We start from the raw sequence: 645 nt of genomic DNA on the forward strand, positions 1-645 counted from the left end.
ATCTTCTTCTTCTGAGAGTTGGGGATGGAGGACTGTTGAGCTGCCCTTCGTCTGTCTGTCTATCAGCCTGTCTGTCTATCTATCAGCCTGTCTGTCTCTCAGCCTGTCCGTCTATCAGCCTGTCTGGATGTCAGCCTGTCTGTCTGTGAGTGTTGTCTTCAGGTGCAGTAGAGGAGTGTCTCTCGGGTCCTGAGTGAGCAGGTTATATAGCGCCCCCACGGCAGCTGGTGGAGAGAAGCTGGAAACTTCCTCTTTGGGGTTTCCGATGCTTACGCCGCCTGCTGAAGCAGTGCACCATGGGAGAGAAAAATTCCCCGCCACTTTCCACGGCGTGGGAGGGAAAAACAGGAACAGGCTTGAGGAATGCTACAGAACAGAGATGCTGCCTGTTCGCTGTGAGGCAACGTGGGCTGTGTCTGTATAATGGTGTGTGTTTGTGTGTGTATTTAGTGTCTGTGTGCATATGTTTTGTGTGGGTGTGTGTGGGTGTGTTTAGTGTGTGGGTGTGTGTGGGTGTGTTTAGTGTGTGGGTGTGTGTGTCATCCAATATACTGTAACACACCTGATTCAAATGAATGGTCGTTACCAGGCTTCTACAGATAGATAACGACCCATTTATTTGAATCAGGTGTGTTGGAGCAGGGA

At 50.4% G+C, this 645-nt stretch overlaps 1 protein-coding gene across 1 annotated transcript in view; it reads right to left on the minus strand.

Moving 5' to 3' along the window:
• The window catches only part of LOC134037064 (C-C motif chemokine 20-like), a 2,431-nt gene extending 2,163 nt beyond the window's left edge, over window positions 1-268 (minus strand). The window contains exon 1 of the mRNA XM_062482357.1: window positions 1-268. This exon is cut by the window's left edge and continues 77 nt beyond it. Coding sequence (XP_062338341.1) covers window positions 1-2 — 2 coding nt within the window. The 5' untranslated portion in view covers window positions 3-268.
• Between the last annotated feature and the right edge of the window lie 377 nt (window positions 269-645).

Source organism: Osmerus eperlanus, chromosome 16 (genome assembly GCF_963692335.1).
Source record: "Osmerus eperlanus chromosome 16, fOsmEpe2.1, whole genome shotgun sequence".
NCBI classification, from domain to species: domain Eukaryota; kingdom Metazoa; phylum Chordata; class Actinopteri; order Osmeriformes; family Osmeridae; genus Osmerus; species Osmerus eperlanus.